At 36.4% G+C, this 21,767-nt stretch overlaps 1 protein-coding gene across 4 annotated transcripts in view; it reads right to left on the bottom strand.

The window, feature by feature from the left end:
• Positions 1-21,767, bottom strand: part of LOC106882414 (monocarboxylate transporter 6) — an 87,309-nt gene that overhangs the window by 23,076 nt on the left and 42,466 nt on the right. For all 4 annotated transcript variants that reach the window (XM_052976014.2, XM_052976016.2, XM_052976018.2 and 1 more), the window contains 2 exons: positions 12,888-13,096; positions 11,425-11,568 (listed from right to left, as the gene is read on the bottom strand). In XM_052976014.2, the coding sequence (XP_052831974.1) occupies positions 11,425-11,568; positions 12,888-13,096 (353 nt within the window). The remainder of the gene's footprint in view (positions 1-11,424; positions 11,569-12,887; positions 13,097-21,767) is intronic.

The following is a 21,767-nucleotide window of genomic DNA, read 5'->3' as shown; positions in this document are numbered from 1 at the left end:
ACAGTGTGACAAGGCTGACCCTTTGAAATACAGATACAACAGAAACAGGAAGAAAGAGTGAGAGAAAGTTGTGGTGAACGAGTACAGCAGGGTGCGCCACCATCCCCTGCCAGAGCCTCGTGGAGCTTTAGGTGTTTTCGCTCAATAAACACTCACAACGCCCGGTCTGGGAATCGAAATCGCGATCCTATGACTGCAAGACCGCTGCCCTAACCACTGGGCCAGTGCGCCTCCACTTAGATCTAATGAAAGCTTTATTTAATACCAAGTTTTGGCAATACCTGACTTTCTTTTAACTCTTTGGTTAATGGATGAAATTGGACGTCTTACTCATTTGACTACTAAATTTGGTTTCATCATATCCACACATATATGCACAGGCATGGCTATGTGGTAAGAAGCTTGCTTCCCAACCATTTGGTCTTAGGTTCAATTCCACAGTGTGGAAACTTTGGGCAGGTGTCTTCTACTACAGCCTTGGGCCAAGCAAAACTTTGTGAGTGGATTCAGTAAATGGAAACTGAAAGAAGCCTCTCTGTGTGTGTGTGCATGTGTGTGTGTGCATGTGTGTGTGTGTGTGTGTGTGTGTGTGTGTGTCCACTCACCACTTGAAAACTGGTGGTGGTGTGTTTATGTCACTGTAACTGAGCAGTTTGTCAAAAGGGGCTGATAGAATAAGTAAGTTCTTCAACGTAGTGCCACAGCATGGCCACAGTCTAACGACTGAAACAAGTAAAAGATAAAGATAAAAGACATGCGCAGAGCCCTCCTTCTTTGGTACCGGAACAATAGGATTAACCCATTTTGAAGGGAATTCTACACGTTCAAAAACATTCATGTCAAGCAGTTCTTGTAATGTTTCAACTACCTTTGAATTTAAACTGTAAGAAAATGGTTGCAAATGCTGGATAACAAATTGGACACCTAAATTGTCATCATCATCATCATCCTTTAGCATTTGTTTTCCAAGCTGGCATGGGTTAAACGGTTTGACTGAAATCGTTAAGCTGGAGAGTGGCACCAGGTTCCAGTCTGATTTGGCATGGTTTCTATGGTTGGATGCCCTTCCTAACACCAACCACTCCAAGAGTGTAATGAGTGCTTTTTACATACCACCAGCATGGGTGCCAGTCACATGACACCGACATCAGCCACAACTACAATTTCACTTGGCTTGACAAGTCTTCTCAAGCATGGCATATCGCAAAAGGTCTCAATCATTTACCATCTCTATGAGACTCAACATTTGAAGGGTACTTTTTATGTGCCAACGACATGAGTGCCTGCTACATGACACCAGCATCAGCCATGAAGCCTGGGGCTAATTGTGTAAAGTAGTATTAGTCCTTAATTGTGGAGGAAACTTGTGGAAGAGGTAGACCCAGGAAGACATGGGATAAGGTGGTGAAAAATGAGTTTTGGTTGTTGAGTCTCATGGAGACAATGACAAGAGACCAAAACTTCTGGCGATTTGCTGTGATTGAGAAGATACGTCAAACTAAGTGAAATCATGGTCATAGCCAGCACCGGTGACACATAAAAGCACCCATGCTGGCAACACGTAAAAAGCACAGCGCCAGTGTGACATGTAATATACATCCAGCACAGTCTGTAAAGTGGTTGATGTTAGAAAGGGCATCAAAACCGAGCCATAGAAACCGAGCCAAAACAGACTACTGGTGCAGCTCCTTTCAAAGTCTAACCTATGCCAGCATGGAAAACGGATGTTAAATGATGGTGACAACGATGACGGCGATGATGATGGTGATAATGATCACGACGGCGATGGCGATGACGACAACGCCGACGACGACGACGACGACGATGACGACAATGACAACGACGATGACGATGATGACGACGACGATGACGATGATGATGAAGTATACAATGTATTACCATGATTTTCAGAATACCAAGTTCTTGTGCTGAACTATTTTCCTACAACTGACCGTTCGCTTCCTTCAATAACAAGAAATTCTAATGACTTACTTATATCATTTTCCTTGTAGAATTTCAGTGCGTACTTTAAATTTTCCAATAACTTTCAAAGGCTTTCCACCTCCAGATATAAAGAGTTTCTCGTTAGCATTCAAACTGTTGCAAATACATTTCAAAGCTTTGAGAATATCCCATGTTTCCATTAACACTAACAGAAGTGTCAGAATCAATCAGTAGATCAAGTTTGGTACAACCTATTTTACAAGGAATAGAATTTTAAATTGGTATTTTGTTTATAAAGAAAATGCATAATCACGGTGCTCTGATTCACTAACAAGTAACATTATTAACCCTCATTTTCTTTTGTCAGACAGTTTGCATTCTTTGCAAATTGTTCCAATTGGATGCCCTAGAAACACTTCTGTTTTTCAGATTTTATTCCTTCAGATCTTCCAGACAAGCTTCATATTACCATTTATATTACCATCAAATGACTGATATTAATCATATTCTTTAATCTATATTTTCAGATTCCATAGATTTAACTAATTCTAAAACTGTAAGTTGATCACTTTCTAAAAATTTTCTGCTGTAACTTGAGACCAGCACATTTTTCAGCTATTTGATCTACGATGCATTCATCTTGATAGAAATGCTTGCGAAATTTGGCCTACTGTTTAAGATGTATGCAATATTGATTGACTTTTTTCTCATCAGGAAACTGACAGAATACTCTAAATGCATGTCTCTTATATATAGATTTTCTTTTGGGCTAAAAATGAACATCGAACGAAGACAACAATTTCAAACTCATTCTTATTTTCTTCATTAGAGGAAAACTGTTAAGGTCTCAAATAAATCCTGAAGATTTGATCATGCTAAATATAAAAGCAAAAATGTCTCCCTAGAAGGACTGCCAACAGCATTTCCTTCTGTGTAGTAAATGAAGCATATTAACCACTTTTTCCACCATACATAAATATTAGAAGCATCAATTTTTACATCAAGAGTATCAAGAAGGCATTTAAAATTTGTTTAGAAAATAATTGAGAAAAAACGTTTCATTTGTATGTATAATGTAAAGTAATGCTAATTAGAGTGGAAGTCCATGACATAGGGAATAGGGTATTGGGCTTTTCTTTTATCTTTTACTTGTTTCAGTCATTAGACTGCGGCCATGCTGGGGCACTGCCTTGAAGAATTTTTAATCAAATGAATCAACCCGATTTTAAGCCTGGTACTTATATTGTCAATCTCTTTTGCTAAACCACTAAGGTGCAGGGACATAAACATACCATCAGTTGTCAAGCAGTGGTATGGGACAAACACATACACAAAAGACACACATGCACTCACACACACATACACACATATAACAGGCTTCTTTCAGTTTCCATCTGCCAAATCCACTCACAAGGCTTTGGTCAGCCCAAGGCTATAGTAGAAGACACTTGCCTAAGATGCCACACAGTGAGACTGAACCCAGAGCCATGTGGCTGGAAAACAAGTTTCTTACCACACAGCCATACCTGCACCTATCATGATCATAAGATTGAGATTTCATTTCCTAGACCAGGTGATGCATTGAGTTCTTGAGCAAAACACTTCATTTCACATTGCTCCTGTCCACTCAGCTGACAAAAGTAAGTAATCCTGCGACAAACTGGTGTCCCATCCAGGAGGATATATATACACCACAGAAACCAAGAAACTGGCCCTTTGAGACTCTATTACTTAGGAAGGACCTTTCTCCTATTGCCCTAATGCCAATTAGAAATCCAATGTCAAAACTAAATAAGTGTAATCAAGATTCCAAATCTTAGTTTCATTGCCAATGATATATTCTTAAATCCAATTAAATAACGAGTTAATCAATAAATTTATTTCACAACATACAATATAAGGGAGTACCTTGATGAGAAGATTTCTCTCTTGTGCAGGGTAACACAGTGAAAGTTATAGTCAGTCCTCTTACGATAAATATTTATTTTGAATTATAGTTACTCAGCACAAACTTATGTTGACTCTAATGATATGACTGAATAAGTTTATCTCATTTTAAATTTGTACTTCATGACAAATTATTAATCTATATAAAATATGGATCATTTTTAAAACGGGGGCCACATTTTTCATTAACGAAACACTTTGAAACTTGGAACGCTGGTAGAATGTGTCATATAAAACATCTTTTTCTCTAAGTCTTCTTAAAAAAAAAAGAAATCCATAAGTTATTCCATGTTAAAGTTGTCGTATTTCTGTAATTTCAACCAATCACTGACGTCCATTCAGCCGATATACATTAAGTGCTGACTACATAAACAAACGATTCTGAAACAATTAACCCTAACCCTAACCCTACGGTTAGGGTTAGGGTTAAAGCAAATTTAAAATGAAAAAAGCAAATAAAACGAAGGTATGGAGATTAAATACGCTTTACATCGCTTAATCAGCCAAAGGAGTAAATGTAAACAACTGAATACTTGTTAGTGATTGGTTGAAATTATTGAAATAAGACAATTTTTTACATGAAATAAATTCGAATTCAAAAATATTTTTCTGTTCTATAACACAAAATAGATAAGTATACGAAGTTTGAAAGTCTTTCCGTACCAAAAACACTACGTAAAACATTAATGAAAAATGTGGCCCCCGTTTTAAAATAGATCCTAAAATATTTTAGAACAAATTAGCAGCAGCAGCAGCAGTGATAGTAGCAACAGCTGTCACAGCAGCAGCAGTAACCATAGCAACAGCCACCACAACAGTCATAGCAGCTGCAGCTACCACCCCCACCACAGTTATTCAATATCCATGTTCCATGCTGGCATGAGTTGGATGGTTTAACAGAATCAAACATGTCCAAGGGTTGCATTAGACCTCACTGTCTACTTTGGCATGGTTTCTACAGCTGGATGCCCTTCCTAATTTCTAATGCCAACCACTTTACAGCATGCACTGAAAGCATTTTTTTTTGGTACCTTCAGCACTAGTGAGGTCACTATGCAGCTTGCAAGACCATGAACTCCAGGAGATGAGGGGTCAAATAAAGGGAAAGTGCCAGAACAGAACAGGTTTCTGGCTTTGAGGGATCTACATGGCTAGACATATTATTAAATAAAAGGCAGAAATAACAGGTTGAAGCTGGAAAGTGATGTGAGGTTTCAGGTTGAAACCTCAAGGTGTAAGGTGAGTAAATGTGAGAACAGGGAGAGCAGGTTAGTAAAGGTTGCAAGGTTGTGTGGGACAGTGAGAGACAGAAAATGGATGAGGGGGTAAGTATAATGAATGAGAAACAAATGTTGAGGGGTGGATGTGGTGAATGGTGGATAAGGGCTGGTGGGTGACCAATGATTCATGGGGTTAAAGAGCAGCAGAATAATAATTATGATAAACAGAGGAAGGAGGAGAGAGAGAGAGAGAAACTACATGTGGTTGGACAGATTGCCAAATTATGTGGGGGGAGAGAGAGGGGCAGGGGTAGTGCATGGAGAGAGTGAGAGAGATGGCAGTGGAGAAGGAGTGATGATTTGGTGGCTCAATGTAAAATGTGGATGGACAGCACAATTTAAGAATGAAGGATTGATATCGAGTGAAATGGCTCTGGACACCCTTCTAGGATTTAGTTTGGCAAGTTGAGCTGGTTTTCTAGAGAACTGCATATTCACACTAAGTGAACAGTATTCTTTATACAGCTGTCCTCATCCATATACATCATACATCTATGTCATTGCAGTTTTCTTTCTTGTACAGGTATGGACATGTGATGTGTACGGGTGAGGACAGCTGTATAAAAGAGACTCAATCAGTTAAAACAATATACAGAATATAGTAAACAACAAACCTACAACTGTACTAGGATTCAAACTACTGCCTGTAACCTGAAAGCTAATGGCATTATTGAATGTTTTCATCACCAACTTAGTGCAGCTCTCTAATCTCTCTAATTCTTCTACATGACATGAGTTCTTACTAGTAGTACTTCTAAGAATTTGTCCCACAATTGTACACTAATAGAATTAATCTGTTGAATTTTTTTCAGAATTATCTGGATATTATAATTGCTCTTGTTGACACAATATAAAGAGACCCAACCCAGATTGTGCATCACTTATGAAGTTATTTTGGTGAAAATTCCACCAACCATCTCTCAACACAAAAATGTTAAAGTTCACATTTTTGTAGAACGGTTTACTTCTTTAGAGATTATTTATTTTCAGAGATGTTGTTTAAACAGGTCTCTATGAAGTTCATCATCATCATCATCGTTTAACGTCCGCTTTCCATGCTAGCATGGGTTGGACGATTTGACTGAAGACTGGTGAACCAGATGGCTACACCAGGCTCCAATCTGATTTGGCAGAGTTTCTACAGCTGGATACCCTTCCTAATGCCAACCACTCTGAGAATGTAGTGGATGCTTTTACATGCCACCGACACGAAGGCCAGTCAGGCGGTACTGGCAACGGCCACACTCAAAATGGTGTATTTTATATGCCACCTGCACAGGAGCCAGTCCAGCGGCACTGGCAATGATCTCGCTCGAATGTCTTTACACGTACCACTGGCACAAGTGCCAGGAAGGCAACACTGGGCACAGGTGCCATCACAATTTCACTTTCGCTTGCCCCAACAGGTCTTCGCAAGCCGAGTTTCGTGTCCAATGAAGGAGACGACGTTGGCATGGGTGCCAGTCATCGAATTTAGTTTGATTTCAATTTCACTTGCCTCAACAGATCTAGAGGAAACTGAAATACTTTGTTGTAGAAGTTAATGAATGAAAAGACTCTATTAACATAGTTCATTTAAAACCTACTTTCCTGGGAAAAGACTCAGCTGCTTAATCCATCATCAATTATTGTGCTTGATGTAACATCATCACCTACTGAATCTCCTTTTCAACCTCATATGGAAAATCCACAATAGCAAGGAATACAACTCCAAAACATCACAAAATTTAGAGATGTGCAACGGTCAAATAGATTTGTGCATTTTATTTCTCTTTTCAACACACATGTAATCACACTCATATCTTTTATCTTGTACTTGTTTCAGTCATTAGACTGTGGCCATGCTGGGGCACCACCTTGAAGAATTTTTAGTCGAATGTATCGACCGCAGTACTTATTCTTTTTCTTAAGCCTGGCACTTATTCTAACAGTCTCTTTTACCAGACTGCTAAGTTATGGGGACATAAACACACCAGCACCAGTTGTCAAGTAGTGTGAGGGGACAAACACAGGCACAAAGAGAGAGACACACACACACACACACACACATATATATACAACTAGCTTAAAAGCCGTCCAATAGGGTGGCTTCTAAGCTAGCTCCTGTGGAGGGCTCTTCATTAGGCCTTGAGCCCAACAATGAAACTTCATGCAATGAGTACGTATTAAATTTTATTAAACTTGAACAATATTTTTCAAGCAATTAACAATTTTCATCAAAACAATTTATATAATTTGTCGACTTGGAACTTATTGTAAAGCTGCATGATAAACAACAGTACCACCACCACCACCATCGCCATCACATCTGCCATACACACACAATTCAGACTTCTGACACCACCACCATCAATACCTTTGACTTTGCTGCCTTCCCCTCCACCATCATCACCACTGTCTTTCACATCACTTACTCTCACTGTCATCCCTGACTGCCTCAGCTACCACCACCACCATCATCACCGTCACCTCTGCCTCTATCACAACTACAGCTCATACTATTACTATCACCCAATTACCATCACAACAAGGCTAAATGTGTGTGTAAAAGAATTCAATGTTCAGCATGTTCATTCAGTATGTTAGTTCAGTATGTTGGTTCAGTGTTCAGTCTCTCTTTCTCTCACATACCCACTCTTTCTCTCTCTCTTATTATTACTCCCACTGCCACCATAAACACTACTACTTTTAATAAAACATCATCAGTTCTCCCTAAATTTCTTTGTCTTTTTCTCTCTCTGTCTGTCTTCGCCACTGCCCTCACCATCTCTATACCTACTGTTACTCTCACCCCAATAGGAGCAATAGTAGAAGTGTCATTGAATAGTGAGAGAGTGACACACTGACACACAGAAATTAGTTTCTGCATTTATTATTTTAGACTGGTTTCTTTCAGATTCCATCTACCAAATCCACTCACAAGGCTTTGGCCTGCCCAAGGCTATAGAAGAGGACACTTGCCCAAAGTACCATGCAGTGGGAGTGAACCTGGAACCCCGTGGTGGGGGAAGCAAGCTTCTTACCACACAGCCATACCTGTACCTACAGCCAAGCCTGCACCTACAAAAACATATTTTTCTTTCATTTTTTCTTTCACAAACATATTCAAAGACATTTTTCTTTCAGTGTTATTTCCAACTTTCAACAACTGTCTTTTGTTTCGTGGGGAGGTATTGTAGCCAACTGATGTTTGTTCCACTTGACTGCCATACAACTGTTTAGCATATTTTGTTGTGACATCATCTACAGACATCATCTAAAGACATCATCATGTAGTACCAAGCTTTTTTGATGTTGAATATACTGTAATATGCAGCTTGAATAAATCATTTGTTCTTCATTCATTATATTTACCCCCTCATCCATTCTCTGTCTCTCACTATCCCATATTTTTTTTACCTCATCTTGTAAAAATAACTTCCCATCCAACTAAGATGGCTGATAACACATTTCAACCAAGAAGGGGAAAAAATACATAAAGTACACTTGACGGCTTCCTCTAGCATTTTGTATCATACCTCTTGCTTGAAATGACAAACGTATGGAAACCTCAGTGTTGACTTCCTTTCATTCCTTGCTTTACATTTGAATATGCTTGCAAAAAAAGGAAAAAAAAAAAATGCAATATTCTTCTTTTCTTTTTCTTAACCCTTTTGATACCAACCTGCCTGAAACCACCTCTGGCTCTGTAGTAAAAATGTCTTGTTTTCAAAAGTTCTGAATTAAAATCTTCCACCAAGCTTTAGTCACAATTTATGTTCCTAACACTAACTTAATCATAACTATTTTACAAAATTCTTTGTTATATTTAAAATTAATTGAAAGAAACACAGAGCATCTCAACAGAAATATGGTAACAAAAGGGTCAATGTCTTTCACACACAAAAATTTTTTAGCCATTATGTTCTTCCCTTGTCGGACATATTTGAAAAAAACCAAGATTCAGCCACTATGTCAGTTTTGAGAATAAATTTTTTAAAATTTTTGGTAGATTTATTTTTACTCTAATTCCTTTTTTTATTTTGTGTACAAATCTACGTATATGTAAGCATGTATAATTGTGTATGTATTTGTATAAAACCATATATATATATATATACGTTATTAAGTTCTGTATGTAAGTGCATATTTCTATATGTATGTGTGTGTATGTATTTATGTATGTATGCATGTATGTGTGTTTATATATGTATATGTATGTGCACATGTGTGTATGTGTATATATGTGTATGTGGGTGTGTGTATGTATGTATATATAAAACACTTGAGTTATTTTTCTTTTATATATACACATATATATATGTATATATATGCATATATGTATATATGTATATTTTTATGTATTTGTATGTTTGTATGTATGTGCATGCGTGTGTTTGCGTATGTATTCATGTATGTATATGTATATGCGAATCTGTTTATTTGATTAGGTAATAGGCGTAGATGTATAGCTATGTGTATGTGCATGAATATATTTCTATTTATACATGTGTGTATATGTAGATGGATACATGTGTATATATGGGGACACGCACACGTGTATATTTGTATATGCGTGGGTACGTATGTGCATATGTATAAATGTGGACGTATGAGTGTGTGTATATATATAGGTGTGTATGTATATATGTGTGTGTGTGTATATATGTATATATATGTATACATATGTATTTTCGGGTGCACATGTGTATGTATGTGTATATGCGCATATATGTATGTATATGTGTGTGTGTGTATCAGTATGCATGTATATGTGTGTGTTTATTTATGTGTATTTATGTATGCATGTACACTCTTACACATTGATTGGTATGTGTTGTCCAACCCACTATCCGGCAGCATCCAATTCTCTAACGGTTTTTTTCAAATGAATCAAGTCATAACCTTATCCATCTATTGTTTTCATAATCGGTCATAATGTCTTACGTTTAAGATGATTCCCATGCTTTCCCTGATGAGAAGGTTACAATTTTAATATCAAAGATCCCTATGGATCACACAGGTTGTAATCCTTTGAAACATATGTAGGAATAAAGTATGCAATTATAACATGCGTTTTCTCCAATCCTTAAATTCTTATATATATATATATATATATATATATATATATATATATTCTTTTATTCTTTTACTTGTTTCAGTCAAATGACTGCAGCCATGCTGGAGCACTACCTTAAAGGGATTTAGTTAAAGAAATCAACCCTAGGACTTATTCTTTGTAAGCCTAGTACTTATTTTATCAGTCACTTTGGCTGAACCACTATGTTACAGGAACATAAGCACACTAGCATCAGTTGTCAAGTGATGGCGAGGGGACAGACATGGGCACACACACATAAATACATATATATATATATATATACACACACACACAACAGGCTTCTTTCAGTTTCTGTCTACCAACTCCATTCACAGGGCTTTGGCTATAGTAGAAGACACTTGACCAAGGTACCATGCAGTAGGACTGATCCTAGAACCATGTGGTTGGGAAGCAAGCTTCTTACCACTCAGCCACTCCATGAGTTTGATACCCAGTGGTGCATTGTATCACTGAGCAAAACACTTTACTTCACACTGCTCCAGTCCACTCAGCTGGCAAAAATGAGTTATACCTGTATTGCAAAGAGCCAGCTTTGTCACATCTTGGGTCAAGCTGAGTCTCCTTGAAAACTATGTTAAGGGTATATGTGTTAGCAGAGTGTCTGGCCACTTGCAAGTTAATTTTACAAGTAGGCTGTTCTGTTGATCAGATCAAATGGTGGAACCCTCATCGTTGTAACTGACAGAGTGCCAGTTTGTTTGATTGTGTGTGTGTGTGTGTGTATATATATATATATATATATATATATATATGTGTGTGTGTGTGTGTGTGTATATATATATATATATATATATATATATATATAATAACAACTGCTGCTGCCACCACCTCCACCTCTTTTCCTAATTTCTTTCTCTCTGCAATAAAATTGGCTGTGTTCAGATCTGGAGAGAGAATGGGTTCCACCAGATTCTAAAAGCCCAAGATACATTGTATATCATGATGGCACATTTACAACACCATTAGGAATTAAGGGTCTGCTGCAACAGTAGCAGCCACCACTACCACCATCATCACTACCAATACTACCACCACATATTTATGTGACCTTATCCAAATGGGTGGTTTGACATTTTGGTTCGCCTGCTTTGTCGTGTGTTGTTTCGGGTAATCCAAAACCAATAATACAAAAAGACAAAAAAGGATACTTACCAGAAATGGTTCCAAGGGAAAATATTAGAAAATAGATGCTTTTAGCAAAAAAACTGACAGCAATAGACACTGCAGTCATAAGTCCACCAGCCACCATCGAAGCACGACAGCCTATTCTGTCAATCATAATTCCAGCCAACACACCTAGAAACAGAAAACAGCAAAGTAATATTGGTTTCAAATTTTAGCACAAGGCCAGCAATTTCAGTGAGTGTAGATATCAAAAGGAGATGCAAAATTGTCCACACTATAGCTAGCAAGAACACCAGATGCATTTCAGCCTTGCTCAAGATCTTTTTTTTTTTTTAGATTGTTTTACTCACAGGTTTGCTGGATCAGTGAGCTCATATGAGACTAAACAATAACAACATCCATCTAATTGTTTATAGTGTATTATCTACCAATAGAGGTCAAGACTGACAAGGAAGCCACCACACAGCTGGTTAACCTGTTAGAAACAACAGCTAAATCTCCTTCAAATCATATCCTACCATCTTAAAAATGGAACTACCCCAGAAAATGTAGTCCTAGGTATACTAGTGTTGAAATGAAAACAAAGATTTGATGATCAAGAGATGACCAAGAGCCAAACAACAGCAACAACAACACCATCTTTAAAGAGAACCTCTAAGTGGTTGCCCTATCTGCTAGAAATAGCAGCCAAATTTCTTCTCAATCCCATGCTACTGTTTTAGCCCTTTAGCACTCAGATTATTCTATCACATGTAATGCTTTTTTATTCATATTGTATTGAAGTTATCTCGCATTATTTCATAGTGTTAAGATTTCAATGATGTGAGTGTTTAATTTTAGAATGACATTGTAGGGAAAGTGTGAAAGGCCAGATTTGGTGGTTTTGAACATAAAACAGGTTGAATATTTTGGCTAGACGTTGCCAGTTTAAATGGTTAAGGGTTAAAAGAAGGGAGGAAAACATCAGGTAATGTCGTCCTTGATAAACTATATATGTTATGTTTTATCTGTTTCAGGCATTTTGGTTGTGGCCATGCTGGAACACCACTCCAGAACTTTTAGTTAAATGAATCAACCAGAGTACTCATTTTCTTTTTAAGCTCAGTACTTATTCTATCAGTTTTTTGCCAAACTGCTAAGTTATGGAGATGTAAACAAACCAACACCAGTTGACAAGCAATGGTAGGGTCAAACGCAAACACACATACATATATATATATATATACATGACAGGCTTCTTTCAGTTTCCATCTACCAAATCTGCTCACACGGCTTTGCTCAGCCTGAGGCTATAGTAGAAGACACTTGCTCAAGGTGCTAGGCAGTAGGACTGAACCTAGAACCATGTGGTTGGGAAGCAAGTTTCTTACCACACAGTCACATCTGTGCCTATACATGAAAAACATAACGGTCAAAGCCAGAACGCTTACATCATAAAGTGCTGAATCGAAGCAACAATAATAATAAAAACAAAAAATATCAGTTCTTACCTCCAATATCATACATTCCATTAGCAAGGGAATGTACAATGGCTATTTCTGCTTTGGAATTGCTGAAAGCATGAAGAAACTCCACGTAGAACACTGAAAGTGACCCGATAACACCAGTACATATTGTCACCGATATGAATGCTGTAAGTAGGACTATCCAGCTGAAAGCATCCACTGGTTTGACAGGGTGATCCTTGATGTAGTCATCTCTGTTAATGGTAAGCAGTAAGATGAGAAATTGGATATGTTCATAAGGAAGACAGAGAGGGGGGGGAGTGGAAGAGGCAGGATGAGGAGGAGGAATGGAGTGAGAAAGATGAAAGAGTAAGGAGAGAATGAAGAAAAATTAAAGAAAATGGGGCAACTGAAAGAAGAAGAAGAGAGAGAGAGAGAGAGAGAGAGAGAAAGAGAGAGGGAGAAGTGAGGGTAAAAGGTGAAGAGAGAGGAAGAAAGAAGTAAAGATATCAGAGGAAGTGAGAGAAGAAAGCAGAAGAGAGAGACAGACAGACAGACAGACAGACAGACAAGTAAAGAGGTAAAAAAAATGAGGTAATCAAAATCAAGAGTTCTCTATTAAAAAGATCAAAACTTTCTTGTGAAAGAAAGCAAGCCATTATGTCGCTTTCAATGAATTCTACTACCTGAAATGCAAGTAAACATTCAAGAAATATCATTCTACATAGGGTGATCACATGTTCCACTCTGACTAGGACTGTCCTAGCTTTGCAGTGTTGTCTTTGATTCTCAATCAATTTGAAATTCTTTCTCTGCCTTTCGAAAACTTGAAAAAATTCTTTCATTTATTTTTATCCCAGTTTGACAGAAAAAGTGCAAGCATTGATACTAATTTATTTTTCAGCATGTTATGAAACACCTGTAACATGATTCCAACCAGAAGTTTAAGCCAAAAGGTCCTGCTTCATTCACATGCAAAACCACAATATTCAGAACTATTTCCTATGATTGAAAAACAAATATATAGCTATTCAAAAACTGATGACCCATGGAAGTCTCCCTGTCACAATGGAGACTTCTTGGGCTGCAAGAAACAATGGAGTTTTCTATATTCTGATCTATTTACATTTTAAAAACAGTTAAAATTCAGCCTTATATATTACACATTTTTGACAAGAAGAGAGAAAGTTAAGTTGATCCAAACCATCCCAGAGACAACTGCAAGACTAACACATCCAGGTCCAGGGAGATTGTCCTTATCTCAAGATCCAAACCTTTGAAAACAACACTGCTAAGCCCAACGGCCCAAGGGCCCAAGAACAGGGGGTGCAGGTGGTTGCATCCCCTGAAATTTTAAAGATTTTTAATCTTAAAAAGATTTGTCTCCCCTTACACACACTTCCTGTTTTGACACCACACTTCCTGCTTAACACAAACTTTTAGCCCCTTTTTTTAAACCTAACACAACTCTCAATTCTCATGCATCCCTATTTTTCCAACTATTATCTACATGGAATACCATTGAACTTTAAAAGCTCAAAGACAATATAATGTATTGGTATATTTATTTTTTTATATATTATTTTTTTTATATATTATTTTCTTCATTTTGTACTTCTTTGTGAAAAACATTTTCATTCTCCCTCTTCTTGAAAATTTGCTATGCAATGAAAGCTGGTTAGAAATCTTTATTAAAATATGCTTCCAGTTTAGCATTCTGCCTTATTAATTAATTTTCATTTTCCTATATATATATATATATATATATATATATATATATATATGTATATAATGTCAAATCCCTTCAGGATAAGGCATACCACAACCCACCAGATGTCTGGCAATGGTAGTATACTAGATACCTTCACCTTCCCTATCCATTTTCTTCTTAGATAAGTGGGAATGAAGACAAACTCCTCACCCATACAGAAGACAATAAAATGCTTTACAGCGAGATATCCTTCAGGAATTAAACTTTGCTGACACAAACTGTTGGGGCCCACAGGATGAGATTTATGTCCTCCTGTATTTCTTGCAAACACTTTTCTGCAAGAACATTTGTGGCCATTTTCAATAGTTAGTTTTTGAGCAACACACCTACAAATCATTGTTTACCAAGCAGTTTTTTAATAACTTTTTGAGCTCTTGGCTCATATTTTCCACTACAGCATTTTGAAAATGTTTATACCAGTCAGTCACAGAGACCTAGATAATATTTGTAGCCACTTAGGTTCTGGTTTCGGTGATCACATTAGTAGTAGTGAAAGTGGTGACAGCGTTAGAGTTAGCCGCAGTAGTAGTCATAATAATGTTGTTCTTTTCAAAAAAAAAAAAATCTTAAATGTAATAATATAAGTATTGTATCCTTTTATTTCATTCACTTTCATTCCAATTTCATGGAAAATCTGAAAACTTTCTGTGTAACTGTTTATAAATAAACTAAGGAACAATTCATTAATTTCTTTTGATAATCTAATTTATCACCAAATATATTATTCCGTACGCTACCAAAAGCATTATATATATATATATATATATATATATATATATATACATATATATATATATATATATATATATTTACTATATATACACATACATACAGATAGACAGAGATATGTAGTGGAAGTTAATTACTGTTAATGTTAGCAACTAGTTGTTATTGAAAAGCTTTCTTCCCAGAGTGTGTGTATACACACGTTAATGTGTGTGTTAATGTGTGTGTGTGTGTGTGTGTAGATATATATACACACTTAGACAGACTGGTTCATGTATATAATGAGAGATAAGCTCAGCAGGCTAAAGTCTAGTCAATAGACTATTGGACTACAAACTGAAGGGTCAATGGTTCATATCCTGTTGGCACCACAATGCCACTGTATATATATATATATATATATGTGTGTGTGTGTGTGTGTGCTTGTGTTTAAGGAAATGCATATAAGGAGATCCCATACATGTTTCCTGCATGTATTCTCTTTTACTCTTTTTTTTCTCTCTTAATTGTTTCAGTCATTTGACTGTGGCCATGCTGGAGCACCGCCTTTAGCCGAGCAAATCGACCCCAGGACTTATTCTTTGTAAGCTTAGTACTTATTCTATCTGTCTCTTTTGCCAAACTGCTAAGTTACGGGGATGTAAACACATCAACATCAGTTGTCAAGCGATGTTGGGGGGACAAACACAGACATACAAACATATACACACACATACATATATATTTAATCCTTTATATTGAACACTCAATATTTCATATATTCAATAAGACATATTCCATATATTCAATAAGACATTCAATACTTCATTTCATTGTACCATCCATTTTTATATTATATATTATATATTCCATATTCTATATCCCACATTAATTTTACAAGAATATAAATGAAACATAAAAAAACAGACATAGTTGGAACTCTTTTAAATAAAATAATATATTCCTCTATACACGATCATACAAAACCCTTTTTTTGTATTTATTTTTACTCACATATATATATATATATACATATATACGACAGGCTTCTTTCAGTTTCTGCCTAACAAATCCACTCACAAGCTTTGGTCATCTGACCCATGCAAGCATGGAAAAGTGGACTATGAAATGCTGCTAATCCACACACATGCACATGAAACTTTGTCTTCCCCTACTTCCCCATGCCCTCTCCTGCTTTAGCTTTTCTCTTCCTCCACCCCCTGCCCTGTTCCACACACCCTACCTCTCTCTGTGATTTTCTTTTAATTATGTGTGAGTTAATATATATCGGGTGACACGTAAAAGCACCCACTACACTCTCTGAGTGGTTGGCGTTAGGAAGGGCATCCAGCTGTAGAAACTCTGCCAAATCAGATTGGAGGCTGGTGTTGCCATCCGGTTTCACCAGTCCTCAGTCAAATCGTCCAACCCATGCTAGCATGGAAAGCGGACGTTAAACGACAACGACGACTGTTGTAACAGTGGTAGCAGTGGTTACGGTGATGTCTTTCTTATAACACATTGCTTTGTCTGCTTTGTCATTATTTCATTATTGGTATCGCTCTGCTTGCCCTTACTGCTAACTGCTGTGACAGCCGTAGTGACCACAATGATGCTCTTAATCTGACGTTTCTGTTGTTAATGTCGTTGCTGTTATTGTTGTTGCTATTCGTAGTAGTGTTTTTATTGTTGTCAGCTTGACTGACATATTGCAGGTTTTTTCTGTTGTTGCTGCTGCTGTAGTCACACATTGCAATAGTGTTGGTGTAACATTTTAATCTTTTTACTATGAGGGAGGGGAAACCCTTATTCACAGACAGATTGAAGGTGAGACACCCTCCTCTCAAAATCACCACTCACTTCTCCCTCTGGCTGGCTCGCTGATAAAGCAAGCTATCATCTTTTAAATTAATATTTTTGAAACATAAAATATTCAAAATTTCTTCAAATTTTTAGCCATAAACAAGTAAAAAAGAGCCAATGAGCACACCAGAGCTCTACAGGGTGTCCACAAAGTCTGGGTACATGGAGTAACTGAAATCGTAACATAAACAATTAAATATAAGAAATAATAATTTCTTAAAGTATGTATTAATCCTCATGTACCCAGACTTTGTGGACACCCTGTAGTTAGCATAAGAGGTGTTAACAATAAAAATGTCTTTGGATATACAATTAAATAACAAACTTAGACACGGTACTCAAGAGTGCATTGTTAATACAACTAATAGCAATAATGACAACAAAAATAATAATAAAAGACAGAAGGAATGTATTCACACCCTTCTATGGTGTCACCTAAGTTAGTAAATTGCTTTTTATTACTAGTAAAAACATTTTTCTTAGTATTGAGCTGTCAAGTCTAGTAAGGTTTAGTGATAAGATAAAAATATGGCTGAATCACAAATATGTAACAAGGGGAGTTGAGATTATCCAAGCAATTAATGGATTAAAAATACCTTTTGCAAGGTGATTAAAAATTTGAAAGCAACAAACAAAAAAAGATAACTTCAGTAAGATTAACTGATCAAAAATGTTGGATGATATAAATAATGCAGATTAGAGTGTGAGAAATTTTGACCTCTGGCATCGATTTAAGCATTTGCAATTTAATATATTGGGTTGTCCGGAAAGTTCGTGCCGATTTATAGTAGCTTACCTTTTGACTTATTTGCCATGAAACCACCTCAATTCTGGGAAGAGGGTATTTTCAAGTTAAAGGAAAGATGGAGATGCATTGTGCAACAAAATGGTTCATATTTGGTTGATTAAAAATGTAATGGCAAGTATTTATTGACCTTTTTCTTTCCTTTAAAAATCGGCACAAACTTTCCGGACAACCCAATACATTGACAATATATCAAAAATGCAAAGTTTATGTAAAAAACAGATGGGACCAGTCAGTATTTGTGTGTGTTATCATCATTATCATCATCATCTTTTAATATTTGTTTTCCATGCTGGCATGGGTTTGATGGTTCGACCGAGACTGGTAAACTACAGAGCGCCAGTCATCTGTTTTGGGTTAGTTTCCACAGCTAGATGCCCTTCCTAATGCCAACCACTTTTCAGAGTGTTTTAGGTGTCTTTCACATGTCACCAGCACTGGTGCCTTTTTTACATGTCACTAGTGCAGATATCTTTTACATGTCACCAGCATGGATGCCTTCCACATGTCACAGGCACGTGTGCCTTTTTATGCCTCAGTGATGATACTGGCCATGACCATGATTTCATTTAACTTGACATATCTTCTCAAGCACACCAAATCGCCAGAAGTCTCACGCAATTGTCATTGCCTCCATGAGACTCAACAACTGAAAGGTGTTTATACATAAATGGCAATTTCTGTCCGTCAATCTGTCTGTTACCATCTTGCTGCTTACACTAGTGAACCAATCTTGATGAAACTTTCCATGCATGTTAAACTAACAACCAGTTCAATTATAGGCTGATTAGATTTCAATAAAAATCTATAATGGGCACACATATATATAAACACACATATATATATGCCTACATGCATATGAATATATATATGCACAAACATACAGACACACACACTTCTTCATTTATTTATATATATATATATATATATATATATATTTATTATAAGATCTGGTAATTAGTCATATATTAATATATTAATTAATATCGATTAATTATCAGGGGGCCAGCACATTTAAAGAATCAAAGAGATTCAGAAATATTATCTGCAATCTCAGGGGATTAAGGTACATTTTAAAAATAACGTCGACCACTAACGTGGACAATTAATGCACTAGAAATAGATCACATTTTGTGTCTATTAAGACCTAAAAAGAGAACTTTTTAGGTCTTAATAGACACAAAATGTGATCTATTTCTAGCGCATTAATTGTCCACGTTAGTGGTCGACGTTATATATATATATATATAGATAGATATAGATATATTTACAAATTTATGATAAACAATATTTAATTTCTAAATTTTATTTTATAACATAAGTATTGAAAATTATAGCGCATTACTTTAAAAGGAATTACAATGTAACTATAAACACAGTTCTTTATCTACAGTAAATAATATCAACTCAGCTAAATTTAAAATTGTGAATGACCTTAAAATTGCTGATCATAACAGACTTTATGAACTCATGCTACTACATATAAATTTAAAAGACCATAAACCTAATTCTGAAAAGAAACCTACAGCTAGACTAATTCGCCCTTTCAAATCAGATGTCTGTAGAGTAGGTAAAATAACACTTTTAGATAGGCGCAGGAGTGGCTTATAAGTGCAGAAGTGGCTGCATGGTAAAAGGCTTGCTTACCAACCACATGGTTCTGGGTTCAGTCCCAATGCATGGCACCTTGGGCAAGTGTCTTCTACTATAGCCAAAGCCTTGTGAGTGGATTTGGTAGATGGAAACTGAAAGAAACCCATCGTATATATGTGTGTGTGTGTATTTGTGTGTGTGTTTGTGTTTGTCCCGCCACTATTGCTTGACAACCGATGGTGTATTTACATCTCTGTCACTTAGCAGTTCAGCAAAACAGATCAATAGAATAAGTACTAGGCTTACAAAGAATAAACCCTGGGGTCAATTTGCTTGACTAAAGGCAGTGCTCCAGCATGGCCACAGTCAAATGACTGAAACAAGTAAAAGAATAAAACAATAAGATTATCCTCACTTTGATGTCTATTATACATCTTAATTTTTGGTTTCACTTTTTAAATGTTATGGATTGGTTTAATAAATTGACAAAAAGTATGCTAAATTTCTACAAAATAATATTGATTTCAAATTTTGGCACAAGGCCAACAGTTTCAGGGGAAAAAATTCTAACTATGCAGGGCATGGTAGCTGCTCCATAACGTATTTTCAAAATACCCACATATAAATTAATAATAAATTTCCAGACAGACAAGTTGTTAGAGCACCAAAAGTCAGATGTGTTAACCTTTAGGAGGGACAAACAAGAGTGCTTAATAATCGACCTCGCAGCACTAGGAGATCAACATATCATCATGAAAGAAAGAGAAAAGGTTGATAAATATGGGGACCTGAGAATTTAGATTGCCAAGATGTGACAGCTACAAGAGTCAAACATAAAGGTTGTCCCTATTGTTATCAAAGCAGTGGGTTCAATACTACCCTATCTGAAAAAACCCTGGAAACTTTAGAAATACCCTACAATCTAGATGTATTGCAAAAATCAGCATTTCATGGAACTGCAAGCATATTGCATAAAGTACTGTCTGTTTGAGGTCCTTGTTGTGACTTGACAAACAGTACAACCCCCCCCCCCCAGTAGACACAATATCTTCTATCAACAACATCATGATATTGGATACTGTGCAATGTCTTAAATAATAATAATAATAATAATAATAATAATAATAATAATCCTTTCTACTATAGGCACAAGGCCTGAAATTTCAGAGGAGGGGATCAGCCAATTACATTGACCCTAGTGCATAACTGGTACTTAATTTATCGACTCAGAAAGGGAAGAAAGACAAAATACCACTAAGCATTTCACCCAACATGCTAACGATTCTGCCAGCTCGCCACCCTTATGATAATGATGATGATGATGATAAAACTAAAGCCATCCCCATTAGAAGAGGAACATGCTAAGGAGGCTTGCTCTTTCCACTTCTTTTCTGCCTGACACTGACACCTTTAACTGACATGCTAAACAGAACTGGATGTGGGGGCAACTGCTATGGTAAAACAATCAACCATCTCTTGTTTATGGATTTTCTCAAGTTGCTTACTGCAAATGATAAACAACTGGAAACAGAGCATAGATTTACAAACAGTGCATGGATTTACCCAAGAAATAAATATGAAATCCAGCTAAGAAAAACATGTCAAAGCAACCTTAGAAAGAGAAAAACTAATTAAAAATAACAATACCACACTGGATAAAGAAAACGAGATAAGAGAACTAAATCAAATTCAGGCATATGAATACTTAAGAATCAACAAACTAGATAGAGTACAACACACACACACACACACATGAAAGAGGAGATAAGGAAAGAATATTATTAATGAGTTAGATTAGAAAATATGGAAGTAGATATCAATACTCTAGCTGTCCCAGTTACAAGTTATGATATTTTTAATTGGACACTAAACAAACTAGCCAAACTAGACAGGAAAACAAAGAAAATAATGTCAGAATTTAGAATACACCACATGAGATCTGACATAGAAAGGTTATATATACAATGAATTGAAGGTGGTAGAGGCCTTATACAATTAGAAAACTACTATAAAATAACCACCACAGGAATATAGAAATATTTAACTCAGAACCAAGGAAAACTGATACAAATAACCACAAAACATGAGCGAAACAAAAAACTATTTTCGGTCTTCAAGTTAACTGAAAAATTCAAGAAAGCGGTCATAATACTTGATAACTATGAGGAAAAAGAAGAAACAGCAAAAG

The sequence above is a fragment of the Octopus bimaculoides genome, chromosome 23, assembly GCF_046866305.1.
Source record: "Octopus bimaculoides isolate indiv1 chromosome 23, ASM4686630v1, whole genome shotgun sequence".
NCBI classification, from domain to species: domain Eukaryota; kingdom Metazoa; phylum Mollusca; class Cephalopoda; order Octopoda; family Octopodidae; genus Octopus; species Octopus bimaculoides.
Note: the sequence above shows the minus strand (reverse complement) of the source record. Positions and strands in the feature narration are given on the sequence as shown.